General features: G+C 52.3%; 1 protein-coding gene across 2 annotated transcripts in view; it reads right to left on the bottom strand.

Moving 5' to 3' along the window:
• Positions 1–19177, bottom strand: part of CAPZB (capping actin protein of muscle Z-line subunit beta) — a 138418-nt gene extending 119241 nt beyond the window's left edge. For both annotated transcript variants that reach the window (XM_029228913.1, XM_029228914.1), the window contains exon 1: positions 18977–19177. In XM_029228913.1, coding sequence (XP_029084746.1) covers positions 18977–19081 — 105 coding nt within the window. In that variant the 5' untranslated portion in view covers positions 19082–19177. The remainder of the gene's footprint in view (positions 1–18976) is intronic.
• Positions 19178–19626: the final 449 nt, after the last annotated feature.

The following is a 19626-nucleotide window of genomic DNA, read 5'->3' as shown; positions in this document are numbered from 1 at the left end:
TTCATTATGATGAATCAACAACACGGATGGAGCCCTCACTGCGTGCCAGGTACGACAGCGGGCATTTTACCTGCTTTATTTAACTATTTTCCTCAAATAGGCTCTGTGATGAGGAACCAGTCCCAGAGAGTTAAATGAAGCCCCAAGCTATGTAGCTGAAAGTGGAGGAGCGAGAATTTAAACCCAGGCGGCCTGGCTCCAGAAGCCAAGCTTTACATCTCTGTCCAAGAACAACTCTGTTCTTGGGACAGAGGCAACACTAACTTCTACACCCATGCAGGCTGAGGCTGGGGAGGGAACCCACATCACACACCACCTGGATCTGTGCACCTGGCCTCCTCTGCAGCACAAGGGCCCTGCCAGGAGGGTCTTCCATTCTCACATCAGAGAGAAGGAGCCAGAAGGATGGAGAGAGTCACGATGCTGCCGGGCTCCAAAACCCTTACTCCATCAAGCTGCTTCCTTGGCTAACAAGCAGTGAGAGCTGAAACCCAAATGTAAGTAAGAAGCATGTTTGAAGACAAAATGTTCCTGAGCTCCAAAATTTTAAAAGTCTCTATTTCTTCAGGCAAATGAATCACATGTCCAGGTCAGAGTCCTGAGCTGCTGTCGGAGAGGCCAGGAACCACGGAGGTACCACTTGAACAGCATCCTGCAACTACTCTTCAGCATGGAGAGAGCCGATATTCATCAGCCCAATATGAGGAAAATGAGGCCAGGAGGCAGGAGGGGAATAGTTCAACATCACACAGCAGGTCAGGGGCCAAGATGTTGGCCTGCATTCAGGGTTCCAGACTCCCGGAGCGACTGCTCTTCCTGCCCCTCCAGCATTTTCCAGAGTGTGGTATGCAGATCACCAGGGTTCGAGAGAGGTGTTAGAAGGGATATGGATGAATGCAATTTAGTGGTTACCTAATTTTTAAAAATTTATTTATTTATGGCTGCATTCGGGCCTTCATTGTCACACGCGGGCTTTCTCTAGTTGCGGTGAGCAGGGGCTACTCTTTGTTGCGGTGTGTGGGCTTCTCATTGCAGCGGCTTCACTTTGTCGCGGAGCCGGGCTCTAGGCGCGCAGGCTCAGTAGTTGTGGCTCGAAGGCTCTAGACCGCAGGCTCAGTAATTGTGGCGCACGGGCTTAGTTGCTCCATGGCATGTGGGATCTTCCTGGACCAGGGCTCGAACCCGTGTTCCCGGCACTGGCAGGCGGATTCTTAACCACTGCGCCACCAGGGAAGCCCTAGTGGTTACCTATTTTTAATATGCATAGAAAAAATATAACTACCACATCAAACGTGTAATTTTACAGATGTTTTCTGCTTAGAGTAGACTGAGGTGTTAGGCTCAAGACAATTTAAAGAAAAACATTAAATAAATAATAATAAACTGTGCTGGTAGATGGCCAAGTAGGGGAACATGTCCTACACCATCCTGGGCTCACTCTGGAAGCAGGCTAAAGCAAGAAAGAGTAAAAGGAAAGGATGAAACGAAAGAAGGGAGAATGGAGGAAGCAAGGGGAACAACAGAGGTGTGGAGTTCCGCCTTGGTCCCCGCAGGTGACTCAGCTCTTGCACAGGGACTGAGTGCCCTGCAGCTCAGGACATCAAAGTGCCTCGCTCCCCCCTCCCACCCCCGCCAAGCTGACCCAGCCTACGCTACAGTCTTCCCACCCCAAACACGCTAAGGTCCAAACGCCACACATGAGCCCAGTCAGGGAGAGTAAATGTCCTGAGTCCTAAGTAGTCCCCACTCCAAGACTACTGTCAAGGTGACCTCCCTCTGTTCCCTATACTTGAGAAAGCTGTCAGTGTTTAACCCATTTCCTTGCCTCAGTGACTCTCCTTTCTCTTTTGCTGCACGCTTCTTTCGAAATTCCAGGGCAGGGGGGCCAAAAGCCCCCCTCAAAGCCTCCCAGCTCACAAGAACCCTAATTACTAAGGCTGCCTTGGTTTAAAGGACAATCTGAGTTCACACGTTTCCACACCAACATCAGATGCTGGGACGTATAGCCAGAAAACACTGCAGGGTAGCCGGACTCTCCAGAGCTGTGCCTGTCCCACCCCTGTGGGTCCTAAGAATGGGATGCTCATCTAAAATCGCCAGGGACACAAAGGGCCTTATCATCAAGCTGTAGTTGGACCCCCTCCAAGAGACAGGAGCACACACGTTTTAAGACAGGAATAAAGTGATCTGCAAACACTCGAGCCTTCTTAGACTTTGAGAAAGACTCACTGGCTTACTAGAAAACTAGGTATCAAATACTCATAGGGATTATACTTTCCTCCACACCACCCTCCTACAAAAAAACCCCCCAAAATTTGTGGAAGAATGCTATTAAAATCTTATTTTTAAAGCAGCCTCACTGTAACGACCTCTACCTCACGAGGTACGTACAACATGGGCCACAAACCAGGCTTGGTGGGCACCTGGCGTGAATAGCCGATTCTCTTCATTTTCATATTCCGTTCTGCAAATTTGCCCGCTTGCTAAGGTGTATGTGCAACCCCCAGATCAATACTCAGGGCACTTGCACGGTCATCCAGACACGCGCAGAGTCGTGAAGAATCTGGGTCGCTGGACGTGCGCGACCCAGCTGCGGGTGGGTGAATGAGGCGATCTCTGCCTTCTTGTGTCAGCTCTCGAGCTGTAAACAGAGCCCTTCTCACAGTCTATTTAGTGCCACATTTTCCACCTTGCTGTTGATTCTGCTGTTTAATAACAGCCCCCAGCGCAGTGCTGCCCAGAGTCCCAAGCAGCAGAGGGCTGTGATGCACTTACGGAGAAAACACGTGCTGGACAAGCTGTGTTCAGACGTGAGTTACAGAGCTGTCGGCCACGGCTGATGAGTCAACAGTACGTATGAAGTAAGGCGTCCTTAAGCAGAAACACACACAAAACAATGTCTTTTTTTTTCTCTAATGTTTCACATTAGATCCTCAGATCCTATTCATCTTAGAGCTGAGAATTCACATACTTTTACCAGCCTCTCCCTAATTTCCTGACCCATGGCAACCAATTTTCTACTCTGTTTCCATGAGTTTGACTTTTTTTTTTTAAAGATTCCACATATAAGTGATACTATGTCTTTTCCGGTTATGTAATAATCAGATGATAAAAATGTTGTCACCAGAGCATCCCAGGAACCTTACCATGTTCCCCTAGGAATAACGGTTCAGGATTTGCTAACTCAGTGTTCGTGGTGACTTTACAGAATGACAACCCAGAGCAACAAGAACAGACTGTATACACACAGGCAGGGAGAGCAGGTTCACACCTCCAGATACAAGCTACAGGAGCCGTCATAACAATCAATAAGAGTAGGAAAAAGGACAAAAAGTGCTGTACAAAGACCCTCAGAACAGTACAACACACAGAGAAAAATCAGAAACCTCTACTTGTCCAACTTCAGGGGAATGGTAAGTAACAGTATCAACCAGTTGACGTATTAGTCATTTAAAATGTTCTTGAAGGGTTTATAACAAGAAAATTCTTGTGAAAAAAACCAGGATATAAAAATAGCATAGGCAAGGGCTTCCCCGGTGGTGCAGTGGTTGAGAGTCCGCCTGCCGATGCAGGGGACACGGGTTCGTGCCCCGGTCCGGGAAGATCCCACATGCCGCAGAGCGGCTGGGCCCATGAGCCATGGCCGCTGAGCCTGTGTGTCCGGAGCCTGTGCTCCACAACGGGAGAGGCCACAACAGTGAGAGGCCCGCGTACCGCAAAAAAAAAAAAAAAAAATAGCATAGGCAATATGAACTCAATCACATGAAAAACGTTTAAACTATATAGACACAAAGCTGCTGAAGCAATATACCAAAAAGTAAACAGTACCTGCTGGCAGGGTAAGATTATGGGCAAATTTTTCTTCTTCTTTCCTGTATTTTCCAACTTTTCTATAATGAACACATTACTCATTTGTTTATTTACTGGCCGCGCCATGCGGCTTGCGGGACCTTAGTTCACCGACCAGGGATTGAACCCGGGCCCAAGGCAGTGAGTCCCCAAATACATTACTTCTATAACAAAGAGAAAACACTGCAAACTTTCTTTTAATAACGTCAGATTCCAAAGGGATCCCTTATATCACGGAACGAGGCCAGGAAGCTTCCCCGGGTCCCTGCCTCTGGTGCTCACGCCCAACTAGAAGGCCACGCACCTCCTCCCCTAGGCTGTGAGCAGCTTGAGGCAGGGACCGCCTTTTCTTCAGGCCAGCGTCGCAGGACCTGGCACAGAGCATGGCACACAAGAGACACTCAGCAAATAATGACAAAGAAAGGTGGGAGGGGGGCGGGTACAGGAGACGGGGACGGGCAGTGAACTGACAGCAAATAATACCCAAGGAAAGAAAGCCAACTGCTGGGCTGCCTGGGTAAAGGCTGTGTTGTCAGTTTGGTCGGGCCATGGAGAGGGTGCTGAAACGGACAAGGGCAAAATCGAAATCGGAGCCTCCATCCTGGCGTGGGACTTCCTTTGCGAGGTGGCCCTGTCTCCCTGCCCAGTCACATCACGCTCTCCCACTCTTTTGGCTCCCACAAGTTTAAATTATTGTTGGTTGCCCTGAACATGACGTCTGTGTCTGGCACATGCTGTTCTCTCTACTGCCATGTCTATACCCGCCCCTTGTCCTCCTGGCAAAGGCATCCTCTCATCTTGGCTCCAACAAAACACCTCTCCCTTGGGGTCCCTGCCTTGACTCTCCTCAGCCAGACCCCTTCTTCAAGGCACCTGCACACACCCCTTACAGCCATCATCTTCCCTTCCCCAGGTTCTTTTGAGGCCCAGAGACAGGAATGAGCCAGACACCAGGGGGTCACCAGACGGTCTCAGGTGGTCCACAGATGAGCATCTTTTATTATCAACAGTTACCTAAGTTTATTTCAATGTGTACTTTCTACTCATGGCAATTAATATTGGTTTTCTGCTTGTGGTAATGACAAAGTTTCTCTCTTAGGACATTTTTGCAGGAAAGCAAGGAGCTCTCTCGACCTGGTCAGAACAGTGAGCCAGACTGAAGAAGCGAAGTTTGCCAGGCAGGGAGAGTGAGGTCAGATCAGAGGGCCCTGGAGGACATGGGTGAGGTACAGGCTACAGCACTTGTTAGAGCAAAGTGACGGGAAGAATGTGTGGAGAGAAAAACACTTGTTCTCTTTAGCCCCACAACCCCACTCCTGAGGAGGTATCTTAAGGAAGTGACTCAAAAGGAGGGGAGACAAATACATACAACACACGTACGTGTGTGTGTGTGTGTGCAGGTAAAGATATAGACAAGATATCCACTGCAAGGAACAGAGAGCACAGTGAAGGGCTTACAAATGGTTCACTTCTGAATCCTCACGACAACCCCATGAGGTAGGTTTTCTGACGTGAACATTTTACAGAGTCTGAGGACAGGAGAGACTAAGCAGCGTCCCGCACCACTCAGCACCCTCCCACACCTCTCCCACACCGCTACACCGTGCTATTTCACATCTGAACAGCTGCATCGCATCCCACTGAAGAGACACACCGCCGTTTCAACCTACCGTTGAACGTCCACTTTGCTCAGCATTCTGTCACTGCCATTCATGTCTCCTGTGTACACTGCAGGAACTCCCAAAAGGACCTGGGTTTGAATCTGGACCTGTCCCCAGATTTCTTCTTTAACTCAGGGTACTGGCTTTCTGCACTGGTCAACCCAGCCGCCATGAAGCTCCCTCACCAGGTCATGCTGGAAAGCGTGGTCTTTCTAATGCGTTACTGGAGAAGCACGTTCAAAGATGAGTTTTCAGGGAATTCCCTGGTGGTCCAGTGGTTAGGACTCCGTGCTTTCACTGCTGAGGGCCTGGGTTCAATCCCTGGTCAGGGAACTAAGATCTCGCAAGCCTCGAAGTGTGGCAAAAATAAATAAATAAATAAAGATAAAATAAAATAAAAATGGGCCTGAGTTTACGTGGCAGAAAAGACAATGGCCTACTCCAGAGTGTGGCGTCCAGATTCCAGAGTGTTAGACAGAGGACCCTAGTCCCAGCTGCCTGGTGATTCACTGTGGGATCCGGACAAACCACAAGCCCCGTGTGAGTGGTGAAATTCCATGACACAGCAGAGGTGAAGGGCAAAGGCTATAACGTCAGAGCAGCTGGGTTCAAGTCCTGGCTCTGCCACTTATTAGCAATCTTTGTAAAATCTTCAAATTTACATAAAGTCCTAAATTCATAAGACCTCATTCTTAGGAGAATTCTGGAAACTAAATATAGGGTAATGCATGTAAAGTGCTAAGTAAAGTATGTAGTAACAGATGTACCGCCACCCTCTCCTTACTGACTCGGAGGGCCTGCTGAATGCTTCAGCTGATTTGGAATCTGGCTGTACTTGTTCCAATACACAGCCCATCACCTGAGACTTAGAAATCATTTTTTTTTCCTGTCCTTAAGAGACTCTGGCATGTAATGGAATTCAACTCACAGAATTCTAGCGGTTAATCCAATGCCACACAAGGACGTTGGAGTAAGACTGAAGCCTCACAGAGCACTCTGAGCTCACGAAGGTCCAACACTATTTATAAGTCCATGTTCTGCCAATTAGGCACATGATGGGAGGGCCCATCCTTGGGGACCACAGCAACCAGTTCTTGTCTGTTGTTTCAAGAAATGCTTCCTCGACAATCAATATGTACCAAACAGATCCCACGGAATCAAAATGAAAGCAGGATCTGGGGGAAAATTCCCAAGATGCTTTTGTGTGCTCTCCATCTGGAATTTAGCAAGCTCAGAAACCACAGTCCATCATATGCAAATGTTGAATCAATATGTCGTACGCTTGAAACTAATACAGTGTTGTCAATTATACTTCAATGAAAAAAAAAAAGGAAAGAAGCCAATAGTCCATCAACACAAAAGCCCTATAAAGCCAGCTTTATCGGAGGCAAAAGGACAAGGGAATTCTAGCTAGCAGTTAGATAAATGCCTCTGGAGGAGGTTATTTAAAGGAAAGAATGAAGAAATCAAGGTAGTTAAGGAATTGGGAAGATTGGACCTATTTCCCAGGAACATCACCTAGTGCCAAACGAGATGACAAGTAATAGAGGCTGCCCTGACGCAAGGACGTGGAGACCCTGCCCATCTTGTGGACAGATACTGACACCCACAGCCCGGCACTCTAACCCCTCTGAGGACAGGAACCTTGTTCAGTACCTCTGTATGGTTTTACCTCTTCGGGTTGGAATAATCACTTACCCACTAGTTATCTAGGAGAGCGGCAACCACTGCCTCACTGCTCATTTCTGGCCCCAGCTGCAGTGTGACACAGCCAGGGCATGGAGCTGGTCCCGAGTTCAAATGCTAGCTTGCTCCCTGACAGCTACGTTATTTCAGAGTCCGCCTGGATGTGCACAGAGCAGAGCAGATGGTGCAGGGAGGAATAAAGACTGTAACAGTGCCCGAGGCCTCAAAAGCAATTCCACACCTGACGTGGGTTAGAAGTTTCTATGTGGGACATGAGGCTTCCTTGTAAACGAAGAACTGCAACTACTGCATGCTTACTCTCCTGCATCTTAAGATGGGCTCCAAGGCATCTAAGCCAAACTAGGAGCAGTCACCTAACAGTCTGCTTTGAGTGGCAAAGAATTTAAAAAGTACTAAAGAACATTTGTTAGATGTTCAGAGGAAAGTACTCATACTTTCCTCTGTACGTGAAAATGCACCCTTGGACCAGCCTCCAGTGTGTACTGAGGGCTGGATTTTGGAATCAGAAGGATCGAGTTTAAAGGCCACCCCTGCCCCTTACTAGCAGTGTGATCCTCTACAAGATTCACTTTAACCTCTTTGGCCTCCATTTTCACAACTGCAAAATGGGGGCATGACCAGGGCAATGAGAAAGATAACATGAGACGGTACTTGTAAGGTTCAGCATAGAGAGGCCGACGCCATGCAAGTCCCCTTGCGTGATAAATCCTCTAAGCCAACGTGCAGAGGCCTGCTCTGTGTAAGGGAGCGCCCGAGAGCAAGCTCCTGGGAAGCTGGTGGTCAGGGCCTCTCCTTAGTGTCGTCATGACACCCGCATTTCAGATTTACAGTATTCCTTAATACAGGGATTTTTAGTCAATCCAATTCTCTTCCCTATGGAATGGTGCTAATTTGCAAGACAAATGATGAGATTGCTGTAGATAATAAGGCGCCATCGTATGAGGGCTGAGCTACAGCATTTCATGTATGTTACTCTTATTTAATCCTCCGTGAAGAGGAGGATATTACGTCCATTTCACTGATGACGAAGTTGAGGCTCAGAGAGATGAAGTAGGTAGTTCAAGCTCACACAGTCCCTAAGCAGCCAGGTCCAGGGGTCTCCTCCACTATACTACACCAGGCTGCCTTCCAACAATCGTTTTTTTCCCCACTGTATCCTGCCTCTTTCTTATACCCCTAAACCCCAACACTCTACATACCTTAAAATTAAACACATGTTCTTAAAAATAAAACATGAAACCCCTGAGGCAGTGAACTCTGGCGGGTCTGTAGCAGTTCACAAATGCAACCCTGGTTAGCAGCAGCTGAGAGCCCCTGGGAAAACATGTCACCTTCAGAAAAGGAGAAAATGGATCAGAACATCCAGGGCAGGTGCGGGGGAGAGGGGGGATGAGACTCACTGATTAGCACCCTGCCCTGCTCCCCTCAGAGGTGCTGGGCACCATATGTAACTGGCACTCCAGGGTTGGCCACTCATGCCAAGAAAGAAAAAAAAAATTAAGCCATTTTCCAAAAGAGTGACTTTTATTATAACCCAGAACAAAAGCACCATTTCAAGCAACCTGTTCATGGAGAGGCAGGTGCGTGCTCGGCAAGGCCTGTACTAACAGGGTGTGTTTCCAGTGAGCTCTAGGAGAGACAACGCCTCCTCTGGGAGATGGACACAGATGCGAAGTCCCAACTCTTTCCAACACAAAGCAGAGGGAGTTTACACATTTCAAGTCTCTTTCGGCTCTAATAACATGCCAAGAGTCCATGTTGCTGGTAATAACACAGTACTATTAATAAATGTAGTTAATGTCCTCCTGTGTCTGGCTTTACATGTATTAACTCACTTAATCCTCATTAAGTCCATCAGAAATAGATCCTCTTATTCCCACCACTTCACTGTGAGACAAGGAAACTGAGGCAGAGAGTGAAGGAAGCTCCAAGGCTGCAGGTTCGGACCGTGACCCAGGCGGTCAGGCTCCAAAACCTGCCCTTCACTGTCCTGGACTCTAGAATCAAGACTGCCTTCAACTCCAAGGACGGCCAGGTGTGTGACTGTGGGCCAACTGCTCAGCGCCCGCCACGTGGCGGAGCTGCAGTGAATGCCGGCGCAGCTAGGGTCCCCGTTCCCACCAGGCCCTGGTCCCGCCACCGCCGGACCCTCCGACAGCCTTCAGCGCCAGGAGTGGCCCGACCAGAGGGAGAGCACCGACCCAACCCCAGGGCAGACCCCACACTCAGCTCCTTCCACTCCTGTTACACCCACCTCAAGTGACACAGACCTCCTAGGAGCCCAACACTGATGTCCTGAGAAGCCAGGTGTGGCCAAGGGCTCATGTCCCAAAGGAGATCTGGACATTTGCTAGAAAGCTTCACTCCGGCATCGCCCTGCCCTAGAGTTTGGTCTGTACTAGGCTGAACCACATGAAATGCTGATATTCAGCCATTTTTGACCAAGGAAAACAGCAAGTTCATGTGATTCAACCCAGTGGCAGGGAGGGCACTTACCTTCAGTAAGGACCTACTAGACATTCATCAATCCAACACCATGGAGCCATGGCCCACGGGCCAGGAACAGAGGAACACGGCGACAGTACTCACAGCTCTGAGCAGGGATGTAGCATCTGTCTTCCCTCCGACGACGAGAGACAGAACGTATTAGGCATCGTGAGGGTAACCAGCTCACGCTGCTCAAGGTCATACGACTATTATAACGGCCAGTATGGTCTTTCCCCTCAGCTTCCTGGGCAACCTGACACTGTCTGTGGTGCCCAGGCTGGGACAGGCTTCACAGGAAAAAGTCCAGGGCACCCTGTATGGTGTCGTCAATGAGGGGCTGTCACAATGACTAGGATGTATGCCAAGAACAACGGTGCTGCCCAGAAAGCCAAGGTGCATCCCTATGGTTTAGCAGGTATCTTTCTAGAAACAGACCGAAGGTTCCAGCTGCTTTCCTTTTCAACAACCTGAACCAAAAAACCCTCCGAACTTCTAAGCTACACCCACACTTCTTCAGCCTCCGTGGCTGGACCTATAGGTGAACCTCTCGACCTCAGTTTCCTCGTCTGTAACATAAGCATCCTGGTGGGTCCATGCGTGAGAGGAACAGGACAGCAGAGTTCAACAGGCGTGAGCGGATGGACCTGGATCAGAATGCTGACTCTGCCACTAACTAGCCAGGGCCCTTAGGCAAGTTACTAAACCTTTCTGAGCTGCAGTTTCCTTATTTGCACGATGAGGAAACAGGCCTCACAGAGCTGGGGTTGAGAGAATTAGAGAGTGACTGTGCATCCGGCAGGAACACAGGCAGAAGGGAGGTGGTACTGTACAGAGTCCAGGAGAGAGACCCGATAACCTATGGGAGGAAGACTGCCGTCTCAGGGCACCTCCAATTCCTGTTCCTCAAGACCAAGTCCGAGGGCTTCCCTGGTGGCACAGTGGTTAAGAATCCGCCTGCCAATGCAGGGGATATGGATTCGAGCCCTGGTCCAGGAAGATCCCACATGCTGCAGAGCAACTAAGCCCATGCGCCACAACTACTGAGCCTGCGCTCTAGAGCCCATGAGCCACAACTACTGAGCCCGTCTGAAGCCCGCACACCTAGAGTCCGTGCTCCACAACAAGAGAAGCCACTGCAATGACAAGCCTGCACACCGCAACGAAGAGTAGCCCCTGCTCGCCACAACTAGAGAATACCAGCGCACAGCAACGAAGACCCAACGCAGCCAAAGATAAATAAATAAAATAAATACATTTATAAAAAAATAAAAATAAATGATGTTTGTGCTTAAAAAAAAAAAAAGACCAAGTCAGAGGCCTCAAATCCCAGGACAACCAGGGTTCCACACCCACTATGGCTGAAAGAGATTTCGAGACAGGAGCTGTCTGGAAGAGGAAACAGAAGAAAGCAAGGACAGTACACATCAGAAACTCTCACAGAAGAACTTCCCTGGTGGTCCAGCAGTTAAGACTCCACACTTCTAATGCTGGGGACGTGGGTTCAATCCCTGGTCGGGGAACTAAAATCCCACATGGCGCATGGTGTGGCAAAAAAAAAAAAAAAAAGAAAAGGAAAGAAAGAAACTCTCACAGAGCCAAGAACCTGAAGTGGCCCAGCCTGCACTGCTGTGTTGGGTCCACATCCAGCCCCAGGGGCCACGCACTGACCAAGCTGCGCTCAGCAGAGAAGCAAAGGACTGATAAAAAACAAAGCCACAGATGAGACAGAGACAAATTCAAGAGCAGGTCTTTCAGTGGCCATAGTACCTTAAAACACTTTTCACTAGGAGTGTGCAGTGGATAAAGCGCTCCTCCTCTCAGTTTCTGAGCATAAAACTGCATGCAGGAAGCCCATCCATGTGATAATAAAACATACCCCTTCAGGGTCAAAGCCTCATAATGAAGAAGCCTCAAGAAGCAGCATGACATGTGAGCAAGCCAGACCTGAACTGTCTGTCTGCCTCTCAGGGCTGCAACGGACAAGGGAAGAGGGCACTTGGTGGGAGGCTGCTCGTCACTGACCCCAGCAGAAACAGTATGTGCAAAACCATCTTTACATAACCCTAACATTTTAAACTAAAGAGATTTCACTTGGTAACCGTAATGAGTCCTCTGCCCAAATCTCATGGAAACTTTTGAGGCAATAAGCCCAAATCCCGCTAAATAACCACGATTCTAACTCAGAAAGGTCCTGCTGAGTTCAGTGCTAGAAGAGGAAGCTTCGCGGAGCAGTTTAAGCAGTGGGTGGAGAAGTTAGGGGTCTGAGCCAGTGGAAACGACCGCTTGCAATCTGCAGTGTGGTAAGAGCTTCACGGCCAGAAAGCACTGTGCTGGAAGCCCTTCAGATCGCCAGCCGTGGGCCGGGGACTCTGCCTCTCGGGGTCTCAGCAGAACTGGGGGCCACTACCACTTGCATCCAGGCTGCCTGGGAGGTTAAATACAACACCATCTATCAACCATCCATGTTAATAATCACTCCTGCTGCACCAACGGGAAGTACCAGGCACTGTCTACACTTGCCACATGCAAACTCACTCAATCCTCACAATAAACCCCCTGGGGCAGGTGGGTGTAAACGACACGGTTGCTACCTTAGAAGAAATAGGACTACCAGACTGAAAATGTATCGCTAGAAAGTTGCAGACGAAGGCTTCTCTCACTGGTATCCAGAGCTGTCCGAAAGCCGCGGAGCGGGAACAGGAGGAAGCCGGGAGAAGGGACGTGTTGCTGCCACTGCACTGATGCCCAAGTCGGGCAGAATCTCAGACCTGCCCGTTGCCATTTGCCTCCTCCATTTAACTTGAAGACCCGTGTTCTCATAGGTCTGACTGCTGCGTGAGCGTCCACGGAATGAATGACCTGATGGAACAAACGTGAGTGGCAGAGGCGCCCAGCGTCCTGAGCTCGGGCTCCGGAGGCAGGCGGGCCTGCGTGATGAGGGCGACGTGAAGGCTGCGCAGGCTGAGCGGGACTCGGGGCCACCTGCCCATGCGGGAGGGCTGGGCGGCTGGGTCACTGGGCTAACCAGACTGAAATCCCCCTTCAGGCATTAGTAGCATATCAAGGCTTTGCAGGCACCACTATCTGGGATTTAAACTGCCCAAAAATAGTTGCTGGGTCAATGATAAAGCATCCTCTCCAAATGCCTGAACAGGGCAGCTCTGGGGGCAGAAGCTTCCCCCTCAGCCCAGAGGCGGTAAATCACGGCTGGCTCTGCCTTCCTATCTTTATCTTTCTCACCCACCCCTTCCTATCCATCCCCACCTCGGCCAGGACCCTTAGAACCTCGCAGGCTTAACGCCTGTGAATGTCTCCCTCCAGGGCCCTCCCGGCTGCACACCACCGCCAGATGACTCTTCCTAAAATACCACGACTCTGCCAGCCTCCTCAAATTTCTACCTGCCCTGTCAAAAATCTAACCGGCTCCACACTGTCCCAGATCAAATGCAAACTCTCTAGCTTAGCAACTCAGGCGCTCCACAACTCCCTCCTGAGACCGAGGCTCCCCCACTGGCCGTCCACTCTGCGGATGGTCCCCAAACTCACAAGGCCATCACCCCGACCTCTGCTCTTGTTCCAGGCCCCTGCACCCACCCCACCCTCTCCGCCTGGGCAAGGTCTCCCCGGGTTCACACCCAGCCCCCACCAAGGCTGCCTGCGGGCGAGCCTGCAGGGATGCGCAGACGAGTGGCCCTTCTGAAGGCTTTCCCTTCCCCCCTCCCTCCCTGCTGCACTTCATTTTCTGGATGCACCTTGCCTCCCCTTCCGGATTAGAGGACAGGGATTATGGCTTCTCTTTGTGTCCTTACTCTGTAGTATGCAGAATAAGACAAATGATAACCCTGGCTACCACGTACTGTGCGCCAAGCACTGGGTTAAGCACATTACAATTTTCACTTCTTTCTCCCAGTATCCCTATAAAATGCCATCCTCACGTTACCCATTAAGAAACCGAGGCCAAGGGAGAGTAAGATCCTCACTGCAGGTCACACACTGAGTCGCAGAGACAGGACCCCAAGCCAGATCAGCCCAACCCCAAAGCCCACGTTCTGTGGCACAGACAGAAGACAAAAGTGCTCACCACTCCCTCATTCAGCGTCTATGAGGCGCTTACCAAGCACCAGGCGGCCCGCGCAAGGTGCTGGGTGTTTGGTGGGAACCAGACAAGGTCCCTGCTCTCACGGAACTCACAGGCTCTGTCCCTCTTCCTCCAAGCCCGGAAGAGGGCAAGGACTCAGTTCAAAAGGGGCTCCACCGGGCACAGACGAGGCACCCAGAGCCTGAGATACAGCATCAGGCTACAGCAGCACGTGGTGTCCTCAGCACAGGGAGCCTTGTCTTCTGTGGTGGAGTAGAGCCTCTGGCTCTATCAGGGACTTTCTTCATTCAAGACACAGCCCAAAGCCAAGCAAACTCCAAATATTCCTTCAGCAGGCAGTAAGCAGTGGAGAAAACGGGTCTACTTCTGAAGTCAGAAAACCCAGTTCCTCAACTTAGTAGCTATAAAGGGACTATCCACTTACCCTTTGAACCTCATCTGTAAATGGTGATAATAATAGTCACTACACATATAATTATGTGCCAGATGCTGTTCAAAGCACTTGACAAGTATTATCTCATTTAATCCTCATAACAGCCTTATGAGGAGGTACTGTCATTAGCCCAAGGCTGTCTGGCTCCTAAGTCCTAACTTCGCACGCGATGCCGGAGCTCATGGCAGCAGGCAAGGCTCCACGTCCTCACACCAGAGCGTTGATCTCTAAAAGACTTAGTTTGGAAATGGCAATACTCTCGCTGGTCTTAACGTGGGTGATCTTGTACCCTTTGGACTTCCACACCCCACTCTCACTGGAGGGATCTGCCTCCAGGAGAAATGGGACAAGAGCCTGTACTGTGAGCCTTACTTCTCACTGTTTCTGAGAAACAGAGTGAGCCTCCGGCACAGGAGTCGGGGGGATCCAGAGCCAAGTCCCAGGCCCGCCCCTCACACCAGCCACTCAAGCTTTCGAGCATCCATCATGGGGTGGGGTAGGACCTAAGTCCTACCTCAGGTTTCTGGATGACGGTAGATCCTCAATCAATGGCAGCTACCCAGGTGAGAAGGGCAGGACTTCTGTGGCACAAACCTTCCCGGCTGGGAGAGCTTCTGGTCTGGAGGGGACAGACCGCGTGTGCAGTGCCATTCACCTCCGTGGTGGCGGCCAAACAAGGGCAGGCGTGCTCCTCAAGGCCGGGGCTGAAGCCGGGCACAAGCCCCAACTTTCTCTGAAGTCTCCTGCGTTATCTCAACCAAGTGTGCTTGCAGTTGCATTAAACAAGGCTCTGCTTCCTTAAACTGTAGGTAAGAGTGACACGTCTCCCTGCCAAACAACATAAGCTGTGAAGGCGTGGACCGGTTTGCCTTGTTTACCAGGCTTCCTTGTCCTGAGCACATAGGGCAGCACAGAGAAGGCACTTCATAAATACACCCATGAGCTTCAAGCAACTCCTAACACACCACTGTCTTTGCCTAATGCCAAGAGTTTCGCAGCCTGGGAAGCAGGAGTCTCAATGTTCAAAGTACCTGCACAGCCACCATTTCCCTGTGCTGTCAGTCATCTGTCCTCTCCCCTCCCCCAAGGAATGTAAAAGAAGAACAGGACTTCTGAGTTATAAATAGGAATATCTGCTTTCAAACATACGATTTAGGGCTTCCCTGGTGGCCCAGTGGTTAAGAATCCTCCTGCCAATGCAGGGGACACGGGTTCGAGCCCTGGTCCGGGAAGATCCCACACACCGCAACTAAGCCTGTGCGCCACAACTACGGAGCCTGCGCTCTAGAGCCCGCGAGCCACAACTGCTGAGCCCGCGTGCCACAACTACTGAAGTCCCCGCGCCTAGAGCCCGTGCTCCGCAACAAGAGAAGCCACCGCAATGAGAAGCTCGTGCACCCCAACAAAGAGTAGCCCCTGCCCGCCACAACTAGAGAAAAAGCCAGTGCGCAGCATCAAAAGACGCAAAGCAGCCAAAACGAAAATAAATAAATTTATTAAAACAAACATGATTTAGCATCTCTTTAATCTCAAGCTATGGATCGTTGGCTACTTTTTTCAAGCATTCCACCAAAGAGCAGCCAGTTGGGTTTAAATAAACAAGGCTGTATATACATGTGGGGTCTGAGTGGAGCTAGACCTACACCAGGAGGTCTAGACCTACACCAGGAGGTCTACACCAGGAGACCAGCCAAGACACCAACTGTATTGTTCCACCTTGTAACAATAAAACAGGCTTCTCCCATCATCTCTTGTCAGGCCAAACCATCTGGAAGCTGGAGGGACAACTCATGAGGGGGGCCCGGCCCATCCCTGCATGCTACAGCCCCACCATCCAACACCAGAATCATAACTCTAAATTAGGACAATAATTCCTAAATTAGATGCTAGAGCTGGGTAAGGAAAGTGCTTTGAAACGATAAAGCACTTACAGATAGTGGGAGATCATTACCTGCTAAGAGAATGCAAGTAAATTCCATTTGCTTATGCATCCGTAACTGATGCCAACAGAAATCACGGACTTTTCTCCAGCGCACTTTAGACTCTCAAACTGCTATTTCCCTCGATGGATAACTGAGATCTAGCTGGTTTCTCTACCATCAACCCTACTGAAAATAAAACCACAGTGGTTTTAATACATTTACCTATTATGCAACCCCACACCACCACTTCTGTCCTACTCCAACTGTCTACACTGGTTTCTTAGACAGAATATTCAAGTAGGGGATAAACTGAACAATAAGCAGTCAGAAATTACCTATAAGCCTGGGGGATACTAAGAACGAGTTACTGAGAGAATGAGTATGAAATCCAAGTGGCTAAGTTCAAGACACACCCCAAGCTATTTCCTTCAGTGCCAGGTACTGTTCTAGGCCCCAGGGATACAGACATGCAAAACAAAAGACAAAAACCGCTGCCCTCAAAGAGCTCACGTTAAATAAGCCTGCATCACCAGGAACACATAAGCAGCCTGGGACAACGGAAAGGATGCAGTTTAGAGCCTATCAGATGTGCTCCCGTCAACTAAGCAACATCTTGAGGAAGTTCCTCCATGCCCTGAGCCTCAGCTTCTTCACCTGTGAAATGGTAATACACAGCATCCCTCAAAGGGTTCTGTGTGGATTAAGTAAGTGGAGCACAGAGCACAGTGTCTGGCACCTAGTAGCCCCCCCACCCCGCTCCCACTCCCCACAGAAAAGTTAGCCTTTTTCCTCCACCCCTTCCACAGTCCTTACAGGTTATCCAGGTAAGACCCAAATACAGGACTCCTGAGAAGCCTCATGTATCATCCTGTTCCTTCTGGGTCATTACAGGCATTTTCCCATCAGGTCTGGAGACTCAGGCACTGAGGGCCAAGGCAAGATGCTCCCCCCCTCCCCCCACCGCCAGAGATGCTGCCTTGAGCAGCCCCACCTGGCCATCCCAACCATCCTCCCCTGCTTTTGTCCTGACAGCAAACTTGTAAAACCTCACTCCAAGTCCTCACCCAAAACTGTCCTGGATAAGTCCTTCCCCACCCAGGCCTGGGACTGCTATCGGAGAAGTCCAATAACAATGGCCACGCTTTTCATCAACATACAGGAAGGCATGAAGAAAAAACTCAGCCACTCTGAATTAGTCACCCTAGTTCAGAAGCAACATCCCTTCCTTAAACAAGGAACCTAGAGCCCCAAAACTCTTTGGGGCCCAAAGTCCACATGCAAACACCTGCCAGCACCGGGCCAGAGGAGCAGGTGGCCACCCTTAATCTCAGTCCACCCTTCAAAGATGCCTTGGCCACGTGAGGCAGAAGCCCTGTGGCTCTTCCAACCTGGGTGCTGGGCCTGCCCTGCAGAAGATTCCAAAGTGGAGGGAGGGCGGACTCACTGGTCGGGGCCTAGGTGAAACCTCGGGCCGGTCAGAGCGCCGCCAGAGCACCAGCCTTCATTACCAAAACAAACAGCACGAGTGGAGCGAGCTCTCCCTCGGAGTCTGGCTCACCTGATCCGAGGCACCTCCATAATCAGCAGTTCCAACCCTCACGAGCTGACAGCTGAGGGGGAAAGGGAGGCTGCGCCTGCTGGGGTACATTGTGTCCGGGCCGTCTGTTGGCCTCGGGGCCCGGGGGCCTCCCAACGGCAGCGGCCTCACAAGGGCGATTGTGCGTTCATCTCCGTCCCGCGGCTCCCCCATCCTCATCCCTCGGCTCCCGCACACGCCCCGGCGCCGCGGGTCCCAGCAGGACGCTCCGCCAGCACCGCACCCCGCGGCACCCAGGCGGCGGCCGCGGGAAGCGCCCGCAGAGCGCCGCGCTGCCTTCCTGGCATACGGATGCCCGCCCTGCCCTCGCTCGCTCCCAGACGGCCTCCCAGAAGGGGCACCGCTCCAACTTGAGAAGGCACAGCCTCGGGACCCCCATCCCCACCCGGGCTGGAGAGCTACTCTCACTTTCCAGGGGCGGCAAAGAAGGTTCGCCCTAGGTAGAGGGGAGGGGACCACCTGGGTCAGGGGCAGGGCAGGGAGCCGGGCCCTGGGGGAAGGGTAAAGCCCCGGACAGAGTGAGGCTGACGCAGGCTACGCCGAGAGTGGTGAGAAGTCCTGGGAAACGGACCAGGGAGTGGGGGGAAGGGAGTGACGTCCAGGCGGGGGCCAGGGGCGGAGGAGGGGGGGGGGTCCAGACTTAAGACCATGGAGAGAAGATTCAGGCTGAAGCCATGGAGGACAGGGGAACAAATGCAGGTTGAAGCCATGGATAAGGGGCTAACGGGGGTCCGGACTGAGGCCATGGAGAAGGGGGTAGGTGGGGGACAGAGGCCTAGCCTGGACCCTGGGAGGAAGAAACGACGGCCTAGCCTGGGCCCTAGGGGCTGGGGCTGGGGACCTAGCCCGGGCCATGGGGAGGAGAAAGGGGGACTACGCCTGGGTCCCCGGACGGGGTGCTTGGCCTGGACCACCGGTCCAGGAGGGTCTAGCCTGGGCTACGCGGGAGACTAGTCTGGCCCCAGAGGGGGAGTGTGGGAGCCCAGCTTGAGCCAAGGGCGGGGGTTGGGAACGGGAGGCAGGGTCGCTGCCCACCCAAGCCGCCCAGGCCGGCCGCCCCCTCCTGAGCGGGCAGGGATGGTGTCTACCTGGGCTCCGGGACCCCGCCCCTCCCCCACCCGGGGGAACCCACCCTTCGCGGGCCCGGGGTGGGTGGGGGAAGGCGGACGCGAGCTCCGGCGGGGCCCCCGGACCTGGGGGAGGGGGACGTCGGGCCTTTACCATTGTGGCGGCGGCGGCGGCGGTCCCGGTCCCGGCGTCTGTGGCTCTCCCCCCCCGCAGCAGGGCCCGGCGCTTCCACTTCCCCGGGTGCCCAGGAGTGAACATCCGGGTCAGCACCTCCCTCCTCCCGCGCGGGGCCACCGCCACCTTCCTTCCCCGCCCCGGCCCGGCCCGGGCCCGCCCCCCACGCAGCCGGCTCTCGGCCAATGAGCACGCAGGGCCGCAGCGATCGCCAAGTATGGAGCGCGGCACGGGGGGAGGAGCGCCGAACGGGGAAGTGAGGGGCGGGGACTGCGGGCGGAGCGGGGCGGGGCGCGGCGGCCGCAGGATGGGTGGGCGGCCGCAGGATGGGTGGGTCGCCGCAGGGCTCGCGGCGCGGGGTTGGGTTGAGTGGTGGAGGCAGGAGTCCGGGCCGGGGGAGTACCTTCTACCCGCAGCTAGACCCAACGCCCGGCCCTGTGGGTGCAGCAGCGCGGGGCGGCACAGGGACGGTGCCCGTCGGCCTCCGGGCGGGGATGCGGAAGGCGCTGGGGCTGGGAGGGGTCAGTCCCTCCCCGCCCCACCCGGTGCACGCGCTCGCTCCTGCGGCGCACCCGGAACTGGTGCGGCCCGCGGGGCAGGCCCATCCTGGCGAGATAGAGTAGTGAGCG

Source organism: Monodon monoceros, unplaced genomic scaffold (assembly GCF_005190385.1).
Source record: "Monodon monoceros isolate NGI ecotype Baffin Bay Population unplaced genomic scaffold, NGI_Narwhal_1 Super_Scaffold_18, whole genome shotgun sequence".
Taxonomy (NCBI): domain Eukaryota; kingdom Metazoa; phylum Chordata; class Mammalia; order Artiodactyla; family Monodontidae; genus Monodon; species Monodon monoceros.
This window is presented reverse-complemented; position numbering and strand designations above follow the sequence as displayed.